The sequence below is a fragment of the Magnolia sinica genome, chromosome 9, assembly GCF_029962835.1.
Source record: "Magnolia sinica isolate HGM2019 chromosome 9, MsV1, whole genome shotgun sequence".
In the NCBI taxonomy this organism is placed as follows: Eukaryota; Viridiplantae; Streptophyta; class Magnoliopsida; order Magnoliales; family Magnoliaceae; genus Magnolia; species Magnolia sinica.
Genome location: NC_080581.1, coordinates 88,244,393 through 88,262,793, shown reverse-complemented (window position 1 = coordinate 88,262,793; position 18,401 = coordinate 88,244,393). Strand labels below are relative to the sequence as shown.

The following is an 18,401-nucleotide window of genomic DNA, read 5'->3' as shown; positions in this document are numbered from 1 at the left end:
TCTTGTATGGGCCACAAGTACAGGATCACATCCGAGTTACTTACCAACGATTTTTAACCATTGATTTACATGGACAATGTTTGGATGACACAAGCCTCACCAAAGTGGCCCCGCCATGATTGAGGCCCATAGCAATGTTTTAGAGTAATCCAAGCTGTTCACAAGTTTGGCAGAACATTCTACGTGGCGTATCAAAATATGGAGCATATCCATTTGACCATAGCTCGAGTGGGCCAAAATGTCAGAAACAGTGAACTGTTAAAGACAACCATCTGATTTTTCTTGCCGTGGGTATACCTGTACCTTAGATCTGCCTCAATTTTAAGCCCACACCATAAAATGAGATAGGAAAAATGGTGAATAGGTTGGATTTATCACAAGCCTCATGAAAGTGGGACCCGTCAAGATTGAAGGTTGTATCAGGACCTGATGCAATTCACATCCATGACTACTCGTTTCAGATTAGATTCCAGATGGATACGGTGATCTTTGGGCACGGTCAGTCTTTGTATGGCACCCAAAGATAAAGATGGGGCATATCCAGCGCTAAAGTAGGCCAAAATCCAAGAAACAGTGGACCCTTAAAAAGGCCACCATTCTAATTTCATCCTTGCAATGGATTAGGCTCAATTTTGGACTACGCTCTAAAATGTGATGCAGAAAATGGACTGTCCGGATTTGCCAAATGAAAGTAGCCCACCTTCCTTTAAAGTTAGATTGGAAAAGGTTTTTTCAAGTAATTTCGTCAATACCAAAAGTATACTTTTCTCAAAGCACATGCGCGGCTCAAGCGAGCGATTTTCTCAGTAACGGTCAAAACAACTACGAATTTAGATAAATAATTTAAAAGTAACAATTTTTAAGTTTATAAACCAAAACAGAGGCAGCTTATGAGAAAAATCCCCTTCTTTTTTTTTGGTAGAGAAGGGTTGGATGAGTGAGATTATTTTATCCCACCATGCTCCAATATGAACAGTGGCCCGCTGTGTGAATGGTCTGGATGGAATTACATCCGAGCAGTTCGGTGGCTTTCATTTGAGTAATTCGGTGCTTTGGCAGTGGCCATGCTTGATAGTAAGCACTCGAATATGAACGTGACCTCCGTGTAGCCCAAATCTCTGTAGGGCCGGCCATGATGCTTGTGTTATATTCTTCTGCTTTGTCATCTCATTTTAAGACCTGGGCCCAAACATGAGGGAGATCCAAAACCCAAGTGCCCCACAGACCAGAAGGCCTGATTTTTGGGTGCTTATGAGAACCTGAGTGGGCTTTTTACCGGCTGTGTAGCTCTAGGTTTCACAAAATTTGAAGTTTTTGTTATGGTTTTCGTATTTGTAATATCTGTTTGGAATACTTCAGCTAATAATGCAAAACCATTCACCTCTTTTGTAGGTTCTCTCATGGGAGATGCTAGCATTGATAGTTGCAATTGGTGAAACTCTTCCTACACAAATGACATGTATTTTGCTCAGCAACCTTGGAGCATCCTTCATTGAAGTCACAAGCAATGCTCTCAATGCCGAATACAGTTAAAAAATAAGTGGGGCAACTCCAATTCTATGCATTCATGGCACCAGTAGCAGGGGGAAACATTTGGAGTATTTGTGCGGAGTTTCTCATAGAGAACCCAACCATAACCATCGTTTTCATATGATGTATTAAACGAAAGTGCTAACTTTTGTAACTCAATCAGATCAAACAGAAATTATGCAACTCGTCCTATTTTTATTCAATGTATCTTCTTCCGTAAGTTGCACCTGTATGTGGGATGTTTTAAAAAAAAAAAAAAAAAAAAAAAATCAAAAGGACATTTCATGTATAAGTATGTGGGATGGTTCTCGTCTTCTGTTTGTAACATTATTTTGATGTGATCATTTCTATATGTATATTTACTTTTGGAAAGTCAATTTTGAGTTTTTGAACCAGGAAATAAATAGCAGATAATAGAATTTCAAGCAGGCTCAAGAGAATTGCATCATTCAAAAACGTGGGAGCTCGTTACTTGAGAATTATTGCATTAAAGAAAAGGAGTGTACAGAGAGGGGCTCCTCGTATGAGTGAAGTGGACACAAACCACATAATCGTCAGAAAGAACAAGCCCACCAACAAAATGATACAAGCAGACCACCACCTTACACTGGACCCTGGAGACATACCAAGCATTACAACAACCATCCAAACCGCCATGTCAGACCAACCATGAAGCTCACCATTTTGCAGCAAGAAGACATCAAAAGCTGGTCTTTACACAATCATCTGTAATAAAATTCTTCTCACTTGATGTAGAGCGGGTCGCGGACAGTTACATGGCCAAGATGGATCAGAAAAGGCCCGGTCGACGACAAAAGTGATCCAGACCATCGAACCTTAAATCGGGCGTATCTTGCAATCCGGAATGAGTTATCTGACGTAAAATATATGATTTTGGGGTAGAACGAGCTACTGAAGCCAACCAACCCTGCTATGCCGGGTTATGCAACCCAGAATTGCGAAAAACGCCTGGATCGACGGTCATTTTCCTATTTTAATTTCGTTTTTACTATAAATAGTAAGTTTTAGTTTGATTATAACTCTTCATCCGTCGGGCTTTAGGAGTTGCGCTCAATGTGAAGAGCTTAGAATAATTAGGAGAACGGTTTGGTGAAGCCAAATAGGACACTTACTATTTATGGCCGTAAACCTTGCGCACTAGTAGACATCACAACCGTCTATAAATAGTAAGTTTACTATTTATAGTAAGTCACGGATTCTAGGAGTTTGAGTTGTAGTTTGATTCTAATTTCTTTCCCATTGCTTGGTACCCCTATTTAAAGGGTTGTGAACTCGTTTTTTATTAATCAATTAATTAATTTTGAATTTCTTAGAATTTATTTCTATTTTCTGTTTTCTTTCCTCGTAGATTCTAAAAGTCTCTATGAGGAGTCCAAAGAAGCTTCGTGGATTCGGAGTAGTTATCCTCATCACGTTCATCCCTGTGTCAATTAGTATTAGAGCGAGGATTCCCCTCGGGCCGATGGCAAACAATGAAGGTATGAATCAAAATCCTGTGGACGGTGATCCAGGGATTCATTATCTTTCGGAAAGAATGGAAGCTTTCCACCGGGAAAGTTAGTTGACCATGCAAGGGCTGCAGGCAACTTCGACCATCTTGCGGATGCGCTACTCTCGCCCCGAGCCCTAGGCGGTGCTCCACCACCTTTGGTCACTCTCCCACCCATGGTAGCTCCACCACACATGGTTGCTGTACAACGCAACCCCGATTTTCGTAAAGCACTAACAGTGGCAAACTGTAGGGCTACACCAAATGATTCAAGTTCTAGCGACGAGGATCTTAATGAGGGTTTTGCCAGACGACCAATCCATGGAGGTGATCATAATCTAAGAATATCAGGTAAGCTCGAAACGATCGTAAACTTATTCCGAAGGTAGGCACGATATTACTAGTGACGGTTGCTATCTACAAGTATAAAGATAGGTTCATGTAAAATCGGGCTTGTGGATGAAGCAATTACAACTGGCGTGCTAGATCGATAAACAGAAAATTGATGAGATCTTCTCGTCCATATACAATTCAACTCTGACCGTCCATGACGGGTACCACGCAGGATCTAGTGCTACCATGAGGAAAAAACCTAATACCTCAACTTCTTACGACCGCAAACCGTAATACTGGGAGCCGCTCATCCAGACCTCAACGTGCAGCACCCACAACAGCGAGTCCGAGTAGGATTTAAAATCCTTATGCTCGGCCAAGGTCGAACAATTGTTACCGCTGTGGCCAACCAGACCACTTATCAAACACGTGTCCTCAACGTCCTGCAGCACACTTGACTATAAACGAAGGAGGCACTGAAGATAAGGTCGCAGAAGAAGACCATCGCTTTGATGAACATAAACAAATCACTGAAGAAATAGCAGGTGGCGATGAAATGACAGGCGAGGATCGTGGCGAATTTCTAGTTGTGAGGTGATTGTTGTATGCCCCACGAAAGGAATTACATCCACAATGACATAATATATTTCGTACTCGGTGCACCGTCAATGAAAAGGTCTGTGATGTGATCATAGACAGTGGTAGTAGCGAGAACGTCGTCTCAAGAGTGATGGTGGACAAGTTGCGGCTACCAACGATGAAACATCCTTCCCCGTACTCAATTGGATAGATAAAAAAGGTGAATGAGACTAAGGTAACTGAACAATGCACTATCTTATTTTCAATTGGTAAAAATTATAAAGATCAAATACTTTGTGACGTGGTCGATATGGAAGCTTGCCATTTGTTACTTGGTCAACCCTGGCAGTCGGACCATGATGCGACTCATAGGGGGCGAGATAATATTTACGTTTTCGTCAAGGATAGTCGAAAAATAATCCTTGCCCCTATGGCACCAGAGAACCACCCTGAAGCCTCTAAAGTGGAGTGGAGTCCCCTCTTGACCATTCGGGATTTTATAAAAGAATCCAAGGAAACCTGCGAGGTATACGCTGTGTGGTGAAGGGCGAGGAAGAGGAACCCTCAAACATCCCTCCAAGTTTAAGAATGTTGCTAAACGAATTCAAAGAAGTCTGGCCTGAGGATTTACCTGATGGATTGCCCCCCATGAAGTACATCCAATGTCACATAGATCTCGTTCCTAGGGCTAGCCTGCCCAACCGCCCTCATTATCTGATGAGTCCGAAGGAGTGTGAGATACTTCAGGGGCAAGTGGAGGAATTAATCCGTAAGGGTCTCTTGAGAGAGAGTATGAGCCCATGTGCTGTACCAGCATTATTAACGCCAAAAAAGATGAAAGTTGGCATATGTGTGTCGACAGTCGGCAATCAATAAAATTACCATCAAATATTGGTTCCCAATACCACGGTTGGACGATATGCTCGATATGTTAGAAGGGGCCAAGGTGTTCTCTAAACTAGATTTAGGAGCGGGTACCATCAGATTCGTATTCGACCTGGTGATGAGTAAAAAATGGCATTTAAGACCAAGGAAGGGTTGTATGAGTGGCTGGTCATGTCCTTCGGCCTATCGAACGCGCCAAGTACCTTTATACGTTTGATGAATCAAGTTCTAAAACCGTTCACTAGCCAATTTGTGGTAGTATATTTTGATAACATATTGATATATAGCCAGGATGAGGCAGAGCATAGGAAACATCTCAGGCAGGTGCTGCAGGTCCTACAAATTAACGAGTTGTACCTCAACTTGAAGAAGTGTAGTTTTTTAACTGACAGCCTATTGTTTCTAGGATTTGTTGTAACGTCCACAAGCATTCGTGTAGACGATGAAAAGGTGCGAGCTATTAGGGAATGGCCGATCCCAACAAACATTCATGAGGTGAGGAGTTTTCACGGGTTGACGACTTTCTATCGTCGATTTGTGCGAGATTTTAGTACCATAGTCGCGCCTATAACAGATTGCATGAAAAAAGGACCGTTCCAGTGGACCAATAAAGCTAATAAGAGCTTTCATGAGATCAAGTATCGTTTGTCTACAACACCGGTTTTGGTGCTTCCTAATTTTGAGAAATTGTTTGAAGTTGAGTGTGACGCTTCATACGTCGAAATTGGAGGAGTATTATCACAAGAAGGCAGGTCGGTAGCCTTCTACAGCGAGAAGCTCAACGAAGCCCGAAAGAAGTGGTCCACTTATAAGCTTGAGTTGTACACAGTTGTTCAGGTGCTGCAACATTGGCGGCATTATCTGATTTAAAGAGAGTTTGTTTTGTACACTGACCATCAAGCATTAAAATTTATTAATAGTCAGACTAACGTGAATCGTGTGCATGCTAGATGGGTTACATTTTTCATGAATTCATGTTCGTTCTGAAGCACAAGTCAGGACAGCAGAACAAAGTGGCCGATGCACTTAGCTGTCGTGCATCACTACTTGTTACGATAAGCAATGAGGTGGTCAGCTTCAACTGTCTCAAGGAGCTGTATGCCGAGGATGGGGACTTCAAAGATTCTTAGATGAAGTGTCAAGAAGGTCACCTCAGTGACCTTCATATACAAGACAATTTTCTCTTCAAAGGGAAACGATTGTGCATCCCCCAAAGTTCTTTGAGGGAGCAGATTATTCAGGAGCTACATGGAGGTAGCATCGATGGACACCTGGGGCGAGACAAGACGCGAGCTCTTATGGAAAAGCGGTATTACTGACCGCAATTAGTATACGATGTGGGAAAAGACGTACAACGTTGCCATGTTTGTCAGACCTTCAAGGGATAATCTCAGAATACGGGCTTCTACACCCCATTACCTGTGCCTAACGGTCCTTGGGAGGATATATTAATGGACTTTGTGATTGGTCTCCCATGAAGACAACGCGACATGGATTCGATGTTCGTGGTGGTAGATCGTTTCTCCAAGATGGCGCACTTTATCCCATGCAAGAAGACCCTCGATGCAACACACATGGTGAATCTATTTTTCAGGGATGTCATACAGCTACACGGGGTCCCCAAGACCATTACTTCTAATCATGACACGAAGTTCATTAGCCACTTTTAGCGGACTTTATGGAATCGATTCGATACACGACTTCAATTCAGCAGTGCTTACCACCCACAGACTGATGGGCAAACCGAAGTTGTGAATCGCACGTTGGGAAACCTCCTTCGCTATATTTCAGGAGAAAAACTGAAGCAGTGAGATTTGACCTTGTCTCAAGTAGAGTTTACATTCAACAATATGGTGAACCGCTCGACAGGAAAATCACCGTTCCAGATTATCTACGGACGAGTGCCTCACCACACACTTGACTCAGTCCCTCTGCCCAAGCACCTAGGCACGAGCATTGCAGCAGAACATATGGTAGACAAGATCATGGGTATCCATGCAGAAGTGCAGACCAAGCTACATGCCTCGAACGAGAAGTACAAGGAACAAGCGGACAAGCATCGACGATAAAAGGTGTTCGAGGTGGGCGACCGCGTTATGGTCCATCTGCGCAAAGAGAGATTTCTGACCGGGACATACAATAAGTTGAAAAATAAGAAGATTAGACAAGTACCAATCATCCGAAAGATCAATGACAACGCTTATGTTGTTGATCTCCCAGATGACATGACAATCTCACGGACTTTCAATATCGCGGACATAACCGAGTATCATGAACTAGAGCATGACGAAAACTCAAGGATGAGTTCTTTTGAAGTGGAAGAGACTGATGTAGAGCGGGTCGCGGACAGTTACATGGCCAAGATGGATCAAAAAAGGCCCGGTCGATGACAGAAGTGATCTGGACCGTCGGACCTTAGATTAAGCGTATCTCGCAATCCGGAATGAGTTACCTGACGTAAAATATATGATTTTGGGGTAGAACGAGCTACTTTAGCCAACTAACTCTGCTACGCCGGGTTACGTAGCCCGGAATTGTGAAAAACCCTAGATCGACGGTCGTTTCCCTATTTTAAATTCGTTTTTACTATAAGTAGTAAGTTTTAGTTTGATTATAACTCTTCATCCGTCGGGCTTTAGGAGTTGCGCCCAACATGAAAAGAGCTTAGAATAATTAGGAGAACGGTTTGGTGAAGCCAAATAGGACACTTACTATTTATGGCCAAAAACCTTACGTACTAGTAGACATCACGACCGTCTATAAATAGTAAGTTTACTATTTATAGTAAGTCATGGATTCTAGGAGTTTGAGTTGTAGTTTGATTCTAATTTCTTTCTCATTGCTTGGTACCCCTATTTAAAGGGTTGTGAACTCATTTTTTATTGATCAATTAATCAATTTCGAATTTCTTAGAATTTATTTCTATTTTCTACTTTCTTTCCTCGTGGATTCGAGAAGTCTCTGTGAGGAGTCCAGAGAAGCTCCGTGGATTCGGAGTGGTTATCTTCATCACGTTCATCCCTGCGTCATCACTGCATGACATCAAGAAGGCTTTTGCAGAATCTAGAAAAACAAATTACACCAACATCCGCAATAGGGATCTTCACATAAAATCTTCTCAAAAGAAAGGAGACAAAACTTATCTCCTTATTGTACAAATACGAAAATTTTCCCTCTAACCAAACAAGAACCCAAACTACAACTATAAAGAAGACTAGATGTCTGAATACAAGTACAAAGAGATCTGTTTTAAGAGTGCTTTGTCTTAGCTCCATAATCAGTTGAATCCACTGCAATTGACCTGAAACTTGTAAACCAAAACAATCAGTGATTATACAGTCATAGCTTACATTAGATTCCAAAATTTGAACAAGCATTGGCTGCTTATCATGAAGTCACATAGAACACAAGAAATCGTCAGTCTCATTCAAAATGCATTTATTTTCAAAAATGAAATTTCCTCCGAGAGTAAGAAATTCTTTCATTCACACTTCATGAGCACATTCTCAAATACAATGTCCTAAATCTTTTAACTTAAATAATTTAACTTCAGTAAACATCATGTTGTGGAAAGCATTTCAATCGATTTGCTATACATGCTAAAGAATTTTCCCATTTCGAATGATTGTATGCAATTCAAGCTGATTCGAATCTGGTTTCTTTATTTCTTTTTCTTTTTTTCTTTTTCTTAATTAGAATTTGAATTTGTTTCATAATCTTTTAATTCGTGGAAGAATCCATATATAGGGACAATTACAAATTTCCATGTATGCTAATGAGAATTTTCAAGTCTCCACCGGCCAACATTGCCTATCGGAGAGCACAGGAGCATCTTTATATACATACAGAGTTAGTTTGAAAAGGACCTAAAGTAACAGAGTAAGGTCTTATGAGAAATGCATTTCTACCGTACAGATGGCAAGTAAGTGATTGGAACTGAATTGAAATGCCAAAAGCGAATTTTATATCTATCCTGCATAGTATCAGATAAATAATAATAAGAAATAAAAAAGACAAAAAAGCCATCCTTACTCTTATTTGATGATAAGAGAGGGTATGTGTTGGATCTTGAACCAGTCCTCTCCCTCGTTCTCTCTCACCCTTTTGTTGAATTCTTCCGTCATGTATTTCAACTTCAATTCTTGAAGGGTGGTGAGATGTCGCATTCCATCTGGAAGCATCTTCAATCTTGCGCAGCTACTAATCTCTAAAGATGTGAGATTAGGCATCGCTCCTTCCTCCACTCTCCACTCCTCTAATTCATCGCATTCCCGAATAAACAAATAGTTGATTTCCTTTGTCACGTAAACATCCCCAGCATAACAGAGAATCCGAAGGTTGGGTAGCTTCTCCAGCGTTCCCATCGGGTCTTGCTCTAATTTGGATCCATACAAGTATAACTGGGTGAGGTTAGGTGGGAATTCATGCAGATCCGGTAATTTCTCAAAGTGTCCACTCAAATTCATGTAATATAGATGGTGATGATTTGACAAGGACTCAAAAGGTGGAATGAAACTTCCAGATCCTCCCAGTAGACACAATGATCTGAGGTGTATCAATTTAGAAATAGGACGGGATGATGACATATTGAGACGTCCGCGTATCAACAATTCTCTCAAATTGATCAGTTTCTCCAACTCATCTTCTGTCCAGCTGCCAGCCCGTATGTTTGTTAGAGTCTGGAGATTGCTTAAGCGATGAACTGCTGTACTGTTGCTGAATTGACATTCATATTTTACCACTAGGTGCCGTAACTGTTCCATCTTCCAAATATCAACTGGTAGCATTTTGATATTTGTATTGAATATATTGAGAGTCTGTAAATTGGAGAGGCGGGTTATGGTGGATGGTAGCATTCTTAACTCCCTGTTATCCATTAGACATAGGTACCTCAATTGGATTAGAGATCCAATTTCATCGGGGAGACTAGTGAGCTCTCCACGCCGGAGATCCATCACCCGAAGAAATTTTAAAGCCCCGAAGAAGCTTTTCAACACCGGCGTCTCAATCTCTTCCCACCTTTCATTGAAGGGAAACAAAGAGCGGAGGTGTAGAGTGGAGCGGTTAGAGAAGATGAACTTACGAAGGCCACCAGAAGCAGTAATTGTAAGCCGGCGTGGTGTGGTTGGTGTTGTTGGTGCTGTCTTCCCATACACGTCCAGAAATCTCTCCTCCTTGGCGTTTGCTATTGAGAGGTCGCGTAGAAGATCATGAATACGGCATTTCATAGCTGTTCCATTCAAATTCCTTTGCGCCACCTGAATCATGCTTCTGTTGATGAGCTCTTCCACATAATCCTCTGCAACATCCTCCAGTTCTTCTTCTCCTCTTTGCTGCACAAACCCTTCAGCTATCCACAACTTAATCAAGTCGTCCACATAAATTTCAGAGTCTTCAGGAAAAGCTCCGAAATAAAGAAAGCAGAACTTCAAGTAATACGGCAAGTCATGGTAGCTGAGGGCCAATATGCCCGAGATCGCATCTTCGCTTTCATTTAGCTGCCATTCGAGACTTGTAAGCACTTTGTACCACTCATTCACTGATTTTTCTTTCCTTGATAGGACGCCTCCTATTACTGCGATAGCTAGAGGTAAACCTCCACACTTCGCAACAATCTTTCCCCCCAACTCCTCCAGATTTGCAGGGCATGGAAGAGCAACATTTCCAGGAAGTGCTTTCTTACGGAACAATGCCCAGCTCTCACTTTCATTAAGAAAATGCATTTTATGGGGCGTGCTCTCTGCATCTGCATACTTGGCTATTTCTTCCTTGCGAGTGGTAAGCAGCACCCTGCTGCCATTTTGCCTATCTGGAAATGCAGAGACCAAACCATTCCAAGCATCTCTAGTCCATATATCATCAATTACCACCAGATATTTTTTCCCTTCCAAGCTCTCATAGAGCTGCTTACGCAAGTCTTCCTCAGGCGTTGTCTCCCTTTCATCTTGTCCCAGAGATTTTAGAATGCTTAGGAAAATCTCTCGCAGTCGATGTTCTTGAGACACAGACACCCAGGCATGAAAATCGAAATTCTTCTTTATATGGATGTTATTGTAAATTTTCTTAGCGAGAGTAGTTTTACCTATCCCTCCCATACCAGTGATCGAAATGACAGCACGCCGCGCGTCTCCTTCAATCAGCCGCCCCACCAGTGTCTTTGTCTCAACTTCAACACCAACCACATCAGCTTCCTCGGCGATGGGAAGCCTCTTCTCCCTCCACGTCTGGCTTTGATATGACGAAGATGAAGCTTCTCCACATCCTGGTATATTGCCGATGCCATAATCTGATCTGTTGGATGAGATATCGTTGAGCCTTCTTTCTATATCACCAATCTCCTTTCCAATCTTGTGGATGGCTGGTATGTCTTTGATGCAACAAGCAAAACTTCGTATGGATCCCATGAATCCAGCACTTGTCTCTCTTCCTGGCTTTTGAATGTTAAAGATGTAGGAGTCGATGACGTCCTCAGCATCATAGGCTGCTTCTCTTATTTGGGCCACCCAAACCTTAACTCTATCATTATCTCTGCGATTCCCATGGTGGTCTTTGAGTAAGGCATGCATCCATCCAAGTTTGTCTCGAAGTGATCTGATCTGCCCATCTACTCCGAGTAGCAATTCTGCTTCCTGCGCTAGAAAATCATTCAGTCTTTGTATTACGAACTGAACAGCGATCCCAGCCATACTCTCTCTCTCCCCTCTTCAAAAGCTTCTAAGCTCAAAACAAGCCTTTCTCAGGTCAACCTTCAATAGGGAAGATAATTAGGTACAAAATCAAAGTCACTCAAGGATTTCATCCTTTTGCTTTAAGAATCAGCAAAGGCGCTCAATTATCCACGCCGTGATGTACGGGTCCACACCGTCCATCCATTTTTTGCGTATCCTTTTCGGATGTTGTTTTGAGGCAGATCCAAGGCTAAAGAGGACCACATCACAGGAAGCACCAGTGACAATGATTCTCACCGTTGGAATTTTTCTAGGGCCCAATGTTATGTTTATTTGCCATATTTAGTCCAGATGGACGATTTGGATCATCAATCTAGATTAGGGATCGATTAGATCCATCTCCAGCGTTCATCCTGGACCTGAATATCGATCAGGTCATTGTTTCATATGAATGATCCAATCGGTATTGTCCACTTTTCCACGATGGTGGGACCAGATCAAACTCTCCCATTCTTGTAGTTCTGATTGATATATGGCCAGGGGACATATGATGTGTTGGTGCTCAACTTCTCCTAATTGGGGTTCGTGTTGCAACCATCCTTTTTTTTTTTTTTAATGTTTTTTTCTACACACGCACACGCACCCCAAACACTCACGCTGGTGGAATTTCACCACCTATGGGTACTCGAACCCCTGACGGGGAGTTGAAACTCCTGAGAGTCTACCACCCGGGCAAGAGTAAGGACTCATCTGATCATTCAAATGGTGTGACCAATCTGATCATTAACCGGCTCTTTTTTTCCTGATGTTGATGGTGGGGCCTACTTTTTCCAGTGTACTGATGTCTTTCCTATACAAGTGGCATGTCGACAGGAAATATATTATGGTACGACAAGGGGCATGTAAGATAAACATATATCGACTTTGTTTGGTTTGAAAACAGCACCAGCTTGCCAATAGACTTCATTTGATTCAACAACTCTACCACTAACATGACATATTCATTTCGTTGTAGTTGGTAGCCAAAGTTTTCTCTGGGTTTTGGCCTGCCATTTAGGGCTGGATAGTTCCCACATGGATGCATGATCCAAACCGTTCATCTTATTGGTTTAAACTAAGATGGATGATTGTCTAAAATCACACTGATAGAACAACCAACTGAAAATTTTGAGTCGAATGGTCACCATTATTTTTTATTTTTAAGTTGTAACTGTCCTTTTGATGTGACAAATTCGATGGAGAGCATCATTAGTCGGCTTGAGTTTTGGATCATGACCCGTCCACAGCCCTTTAGTCCAGATGGATGATTTGGATCATCAATCGCCATGTATAGGCCCTTCCAATGATTAACTCTTTCTTTATTACGCGGATTGGATGTAGTAAGTCAACGCTGCTCTTGGTCTAATTTTGCCTTCTATATTCGGATTTTAGGTGGGATGTGATGTAGGAAGGTGGGCCTCCCTCTCTCTCTGGTCAAAGAGGTGCCTCAATCGTTCTGATTAATCGATTTCAGAATCTTGATCTGTTCAGATCATGTGGGAGATCTGAGATTTTTATCTTGTTGAAACTAACGCATAGATGCTCTCCCCCTAAAAAAATCAGGCAGTTTCAGTCTGATGGACTACAATATACAGAACAAAACTGGCAGTTAAAACAATTTCCTTTGCCGACCATTTGTTTTATATGTTGTGACTACCTGAGTTTGAAATTCCTGATTATAGGCCTAAAGATATTAACAGTAAACCCCACCTGATGGAAAGATCTGGTCACCTTCTCTTGTTCGATTTCATTACTTGTTTCTGAGTGTAAATGGGAATGAGCAAGGCATTAACCCACATGTGGTGTTAGCCAGCCTCTCTTTAAATGGCATGTTTTTCCAAAGGTTTAGCATCTTCTCCTGCATTCCCATAGGGTCTTTATCTGATATAGATAAATAATTAGTAAAACTTGATGAGGTTGGGTGGCAATTCATGCATGTCCATGTCCAGTAGTGCTGACTAGGGCTGTCGATGGGTTGGGTTGGGCTTGCCCATCAGGCTTTCGAGCCTGTTATACATTGGGCAGGGCTTAATCTAAAGCATCAGGCCAGAGGGTTAACTTCAAGCTTAAAATTCAGGCTTGCTTCTCAATTGGGCTCGGTTCGGACTGCGTACAACAGCCGGTTGGCCCGCCCAGCTCATTAGAGTTTGCAGGGTCAGCCCCCTACCAATGCTTTTCCAGCGTGCTTAGGCTGGACTATTTTGGCTCGTCCCTAGTCTGGGCTTGGCTTATATTGGACAATGCAAGCCAGGCTTAGATAGAGATTGGCCTGGTCTTAACCGGCCCCATTTATACCAATAATGCTGATGATTTGCAAATGACACTGAAGCGTGTCAGACCAATTAATCAATATGCAGGAAAGTGATATTTTATTATCTCCCGTTATTAATTGAATGAGCCTATTTGGGAGAGAAGATTTGGAACCCCCTGGACTTGGAATTTTTCCATTGTGTTTGGCACCCTGCTTTAGAATCACCAGTTATTCCAAAGTAGTTATGTATAGTATATTTACGGATTTTGAATTTAATTACTAAATTAACTTTAATATATCTAATTAGTGTATGTATGTAATGTTTGATACAATGGTTGTAAGAAGCCTGTTGAAATATATAATTTGCTCGAAAATGATGAAATTCTAAGTCTTGGATGGGCCGCAAGCATAGGATCACATCCGAGTTACTAACGAACGATTCTTAACCGTTGATTTATATGGACAATATTTGGATGACATAAATCATCCTATTAAAGTAATTATAGTGATGCAATACTGATTGTTTTGGGATATCAATGGGCCATGTGCCCAATAGGTTAGTAGCCTAGTGAGATACATGTTACACATGCAACTCTTAGGATGAGTTTGGATGTGATCCAAGCTTCCACCTTGGATTTCAAACCTCTTCTTTGAGGAGACTTGAAACCTCCAATTACTTTACGTGACAATGATGTAGAGCGGGTTGCGGACACTTTCATGGTCAAGATGGATTAGAAAAGGCCCGGTCGACGACAGAAGTGATCCGGACCATCAGAACTTAAAACGGACATATCTCGCAAACCAGAATGAGCTATCGGATGTATCATATATGATTTTGGGGTAGGACGATCTACTTTAGCCCATTTCGAATTTGCAAAATACCATCAGATCGACGGTCAAATTCCTGCTTTAATTTCATTTTTACTATTTATAGTAAGTTTTAGTTTGAGTATAACTCTTCATCCATTGGGCTTTAGGAGTTGCGCCCAACATGAAAAGTGCTTAGAATAATTAAGAGAATAGCATGGTTGAGCCAAATAGGATACTTACTAGTTTTGGCCTAAACCATGAGGTCTAGTGGAAATCATGACCATCTATAAATGGTAAGTTTACTATTTATAGTAAGTCACGATTTCTAGGAGTTTTAGTTATAGTATGATTCCGACCCTTTTCCCTAGGGTTCATAACCTTATTTAAAGAGTTTCAACATGAGGTTATGCGTGCGAGCTCTCATCGTGATGTGAGTGCACGGGTGTTTGTGGGGTGTGTAAGCATGACTGGAAAAAAAATAAAAAAAAATTATAATCACAAGTCGACTTGCTGTGGCTGGTGATTTGGCTCTGTTCCCACAGGTATCCAGAACTCTTATCTTGCTAGGCTTTTGAAATCGCTTGGTCGCACAGGAGATCATGTATACATCATGTTTCAATCGTTCCAATTGCTTTTCCTTTACACCACCTGAACCATGCTTTTGTTGATGATCTCTTCTAGGTAATCCTCCACAACATTATCGATTTCTTCTTCTCATCTTAGCTGCACGAATCCTTCGGCTATCCACAACAAAATCAATTTGTGCACATGGATTTCAGAGTCTATAGGAAAAGCTATAATAAAAATTTAAAAAAAAAAAAAAAAAAGAAAAGAAAAAAAAAGAAAAACAAACAAACAAACAAACAAACAAAACAAAAGCAGGGCCTCAAGGTCTAGGTTTTTAGGCACTTTATCACAATAATTCACCACCTTTGCTTTCGTTTAGTCATCATTCGAGGCTTCTAAGCTCTCTCTCTCTCTCTCTCTCTCTCTCTCTCTCTCTCTCTCACACACACACACACACACTAATGGTCTCCTGTGCGCGGAACGGCTGAGATACAGCCCGAAATTAGTAATGAGAAAGAAAGGGAGTCTAGCTGGTAGACACTCCTGCATGTGCTTACATCAAAACTCTCACTCGCTATCATTTTTTTTTTTTCAAAAACAAAAATTTACTCAATCAGCAGTATCACATTCAGGCAGGGGCGGACAAAAAATTAAGGCCCCCACCTATCATTTTCCAGACCAAGCATAAAGCTCACCGTTTTACGACAGGAAGACATCAGAAGCAGGCCTTTATATAGAAGTAGTCAAAAATTCTGGTGTATAACAGCTTCAGCAGTTCTAACTGCAATTGTATTTTTGAATGTAGTCCTCCGAATAAGTCAGCTTGAATATTGCTGAAATATAGTATATAGTTATTGCTTTCTGTTTTGATTCAATGTATTATTTATACGATTTGTTTCTTTAATGAAAATGGTAAGTTCACACATTTATCAATCTCTTCATGGTATCAAAGCAGCTCCTCCTTCATTGCTGCTAAAAAATTTTTTTTCTCTCCCTTTCCCCCCTTCCCATACCGTCATGACTACTCCAAATGGTACACCCATTCTACCCATCACCAATGAATCTCAACTCCTCACAATCAACACAGCTGCACAAGCTCCTCTTAAACTTACCTCCTCCAACTAACTCTCATGGAAAATCCAATTTGAAACACTCTTCATTGGCTATGATCTCCTTGGATACATTGATGGATCCAGACCTTGTCCACCCAAAACTCTAACAACAAACAATGTTGCCACACTAAATCCTGCCTACACCCTCTGGATTCGCCAAGATCAACTGATTTTGAATGCTCTCATTGGCTCTCTCTCACCCACAATCATCTCATTCATTGCTCGTGCCAAAACCTCTTGTGAAGCATGGACTATTCTAGTAAATACCTATGCCAAACCATCTCATGGTCGCATCAAACAAGTCAAAAATCTTCTCAAAAATCCCAGTAACAGCACTATGACAGTAACTGATTTTTTGCACTCTGTCAAAGCACGTACAGATGAATTGGCCATCCTAGGCGCCCTAATGGAGGAAGAAGACCTTACAGAGAAGATCTTGGATGGACTAGGCGATAGTGGGGTTTTGCCAAATCTGTGGCATTCTAGGTCACACTGTCAAGCGATGTCCATCCTTCCAGCTTGTACCAATACATCATCCACTACAAGTGCTACACCACCAGCTACCTCTTCCACCTCTTGGCAGCCACGGGCTCACTATGCTGCCAATACCACCACCAATAATCCATCATGGCTGCTAGACAGTGGAGCCTCTCATCATGTCACTACCGACAAAAAATTGGCCCACACCATCAGTTTAAAAGCTCAAGAAAAAGGGTCTCTGACTGATGCCAATTCTAAAATTTATCTAATTAGCAACTAGAAAAAAAAAAATTTTACCCAACATCTCAAAAGTTCTTTAATTTACCTTTCTTTAAAGGAAAGGATCTTCCGTACAAAATCCCCTTTTAACCAAACAAGGAAATTAAATCTAGGACAAGCCCTTCCCAATTCGGTTTTATGTCAAACCAATCCCAAATTGCACATGCTTACCACCCGCTTTTCCCAAAAAAACAATTAATTCAATTATCGCTTAGTTTTACCACCTTTAAAAAAATTTCCATGAATTGGTTGTTTACAATAAAAGTCTAAGCCAAAAATTCATCTCTTCATCAAAATTTTAAATAAATTTTTTCCAATGTAAGGAAATTCTTATTTTGTCAAAGATTTTCAAAATTTACAAAGTTAAATTCCAAAATTAATTTGGTTATCCTCAAAAAACAATTCAAAGGTTTAAACTTTCAAAGCCTTGAGGAAAATTTTTCCAAAAATTATCATCTCAATCATAATAAACCCAATTTTCTGTTTCTTCCTATGGAATTTATTTCATATCAACATCAGAAACCAATGGTATGGAAAAAAATCCATATCTTGAAATTTCCCCAATCTCCACGCCCACTTCCTTTCAATTTGGCCTCAAACCCTTGTAATTGTACCTATTAACATTCCAACCAATCCCAATTGGAGCACACCAATTAATTTTTAAAATTTCTTAAAAAAATTTTTGGGGTTTGGTACCCCCCGCAAAATCCTAAAATTTTCCAGTAAAAATGGGTTTCGGGTATTTAATTGATGTTACTTTCCTTGAATACCTCCAAATTTATGTTCCCAATTTGTTTTTAATAACTTTCCTTAAAATTTCGAAACCAACTTTTCCGTCCCATTTCCCTCCAACTTTGGGTTCCCCTGCCCATGTCATTAAAAAAAAAAAACCAAATAAAGTAATTTCAAAGAAAGGGGCCGAGAATCAAAAAACGGGGGTAAAGCTTTCTTTCGCCAATTTTAAAAAAATAAAAAGAAAAAAAAAAAACAAAACCATCCATCTTAGATACAAAGAAATACAATTAAACCACCTCTCCCCACCTCCATTTCTTTCAATTCTTCCAGTCTTCCAATTCAATTCTTAAGGGTGGGGAAGTGAATCCACTGGAAGACTTAACTTTTCTTAAAATTCTAAAATCTAAGTTGGTGCCCTTTTATTCCCTCCCTAAAAAATCCTTAATGAAAACTTGACGACAAACCCTCCTTCCCCAACTTCTCAAAGGGTGTTGGCTAAAACCCAATAAGTTGTTCGGGCTAAACAACCAAGAAGATTTTGCTTGTAAACAAAAGAAATTTTGGCTACAAACAACCAAAGGGTTTTAGGCTTTGAAATTTGTAAATCCCTAATTAGGGGCAAA

At 40.9% G+C, this 18,401-nt stretch overlaps 2 protein-coding genes across 4 annotated transcripts in view; both read right to left on the bottom strand.

The window, feature by feature from the left end:
• LOC131255993 (disease resistance protein RPP8-like) overlaps positions 1-18,401 on the bottom strand; it is a 41,466-nt gene that overhangs the window by 5,628 nt on the left and 17,437 nt on the right. The gene's annotated exons all lie outside the window — the stretch shown is intronic.
• On the bottom strand, positions 8,872-11,523 carry LOC131255332 (putative disease resistance protein At1g50180). Its single transcript, XM_058256033.1, has one exon. The coding sequence runs from the start codon at positions 11,521-11,523 to the stop codon at positions 8,872-8,874; it is 2,652 nt and encodes an 883-aa protein (XP_058112016.1).

Excerpts from the sequence above, each read along its gene's own strand:
- LOC131255332 (XM_058256033.1), bottom strand. The coding sequence starts at position 11,523 with ATGGCTGGGATCGCTGTTCAGTTCGTAATACAAAGACTGAATGATTTT.